This window comes from Empidonax traillii, unplaced genomic scaffold (genome assembly GCF_003031625.1).
Source record: "Empidonax traillii isolate 1590-97213 ecotype Southwest subspecies unplaced genomic scaffold, ASM303162v1 scaffold6321:size6222, whole genome shotgun sequence".
Lineage (NCBI taxonomy): Eukaryota > Metazoa > Chordata > Aves > Passeriformes > Tyrannidae > Empidonax > Empidonax traillii.
In genome coordinates this window covers 4,573-6,222 of record NW_020961514.1, presented here as the reverse complement: position 1 = coordinate 6,222, position 1,650 = coordinate 4,573, and the positions used below count along the sequence as shown (strand labels likewise).

Sequence of the window (1,650 nt, the reverse complement as noted above, 5' to 3'; positions counted from 1 at the left end):
CAGGATGAGGATCCCACCGGGATTTCAACCCCACAGAGCCTGTCCTGGGGGTCAGGATGAGGATCCCACCGGGATTTCAACCCCACAGAGCCTGTCCTGGGGGTCAGGATGAGGATCCCACCGGGATTTAAACCCCACAGAGCCTGTCCTGGGGGTCAGGATGAGGATCCCACTGGGATTTCAACCCCACAGAGCCTGTCCTGGGGGTCAGGATGAGGATCCCATCGGGATCTCAACCCCACAGAGCCTGTCCTGGGGGTCAGGATGAGGATCCCACCAGGATTTAAACCCCACAGAGCCTGTCCTGGGGGTCAGGATGAGGATCCCACCGGGATTTCAACCCCACAGAGCCTGTCCTGAGGGATGGGGTCAGGATGAGGATCCCACTGGGATTTAAACCCCCCATGGGGTGAGGACACCCGGATTTGGGGGGCCAGCTTTGAGGGGGGGTGCTTGGGAAGGGGGTCTGTGCTGGGGAACCCCCTCCCAGCCGCTCCTGCAGCAGCCCCAGGATGGTTTTTGGAGCTCAGGGGTGCCTGGGGTGTCAGTTTGGGGGGTTCTGCTCTCAGCTGACCCCTCGAGGAAACCTCCTGGCAGGGAAGGACAAGATTTCCAGGGGGCTGGGAGAGAGCCAGGGCCGGCAGCAGCGAGTGGGAGGCGGATTCCATCGGTGCTGGGGCCTCCCCTCTGGCATCTGGGCTGCGGGCACTGACCTTCAGACGGGGATGGGGGTGTGGAGGGACCGGGAGGGCAGAGCCTCCTACCTGCTGATGACGCCCGTCACGTCCTGGAGAGGGGAAAGAGAGGGGCAGTGAAATCAATCCCTGAGCCCTGACCCCCCCCCAAACCCAGCCCTCTGCCCCCTCCCAGAGCCCCTGGAGGAGTTCCCAGGCTGGTTTGTCACCAGAACATCACCCCACGGGGCTGCTGCGTGGGGTGGGGTTTGGGGGGAGGAATTCCCACCCCGAGCCAAGTTCCTGGGGCATCTGCAAATATTGACCCTGCTGGAAGGGCCTGGCAGGGGAATTTAACCCTGTGCAGGGCTGGGGGTGCCACCAGAGCGCTCTGCCTGGCTCGATGAAGATCTGGGTGATTAACAGGCCGCCCCTCCTGCTGTGTGAGGGTGGGGACGGATTTTGGGGACGGATTTTGGGGACGTTTTCCCAACCTGGCTGCGTCTGGAAAGGAGGGTTTGGCCTAACTCAGCCCTGAACCAGGAGCTTGGGGGGGGGTCCTGGAAGGGCTCAGGTAGGTTCATGGGGGGAAGGTTCATCAGAATCATTAAAGATGAGGAGGAGCAAAACTCCACCCGGGGGGAGTTGTGAGGGGTTTGTGTGGCACTGAGGAGCTCGGGGCGCTCAGACGTCGCCACAGGCAGGGAAAAAAGGGGACTTTTACCCCAAAACACCTCAGGAGGATCCACAAACACACCCAAAAAAAAGGGGGAAGAAGGTCACAAGTCAGGCCTGAGCCCCCCTCCCACCTTGAGGAACTCGAGCACGGGCTGCTGGATCTTCTCCTCCAGCTCGGTGATGAGCTTGTTGAGGAGCGTGATCTCCTTGGAGAGCTCGCTGATGTTCTCGTTCTGCCTCCTGGAGATGTTCTTCTCCATCTTCTCCAGCTGCCCCAGCAGGATCTGCTCCTGCTCGT

At 61.2% G+C, this 1,650-nt stretch overlaps 1 protein-coding gene across 1 annotated transcript in view; it reads right to left on the bottom strand.

Annotated features, from left to right (window-relative positions):
- Nucleotides 1-760: 760 nt before the first annotated feature.
- LOC114073398 (E3 ubiquitin-protein ligase TRIM41-like) overlaps nucleotides 761-1,650 on the bottom strand; it is a 3,324-nt gene continuing 2,434 nt past the window's right edge. Inside the window, exons 2-3 of the mRNA XM_027911155.1 lie at nucleotides 1,484-1,642; nucleotides 761-787 (exon numbers count right to left, since the gene is read on the bottom strand). Of these exons, the coding sequence (XP_027766956.1) occupies nucleotides 761-787; nucleotides 1,484-1,642 (186 nt within the window). The remainder of the gene's footprint in view (nucleotides 788-1,483; nucleotides 1,643-1,650) is intronic.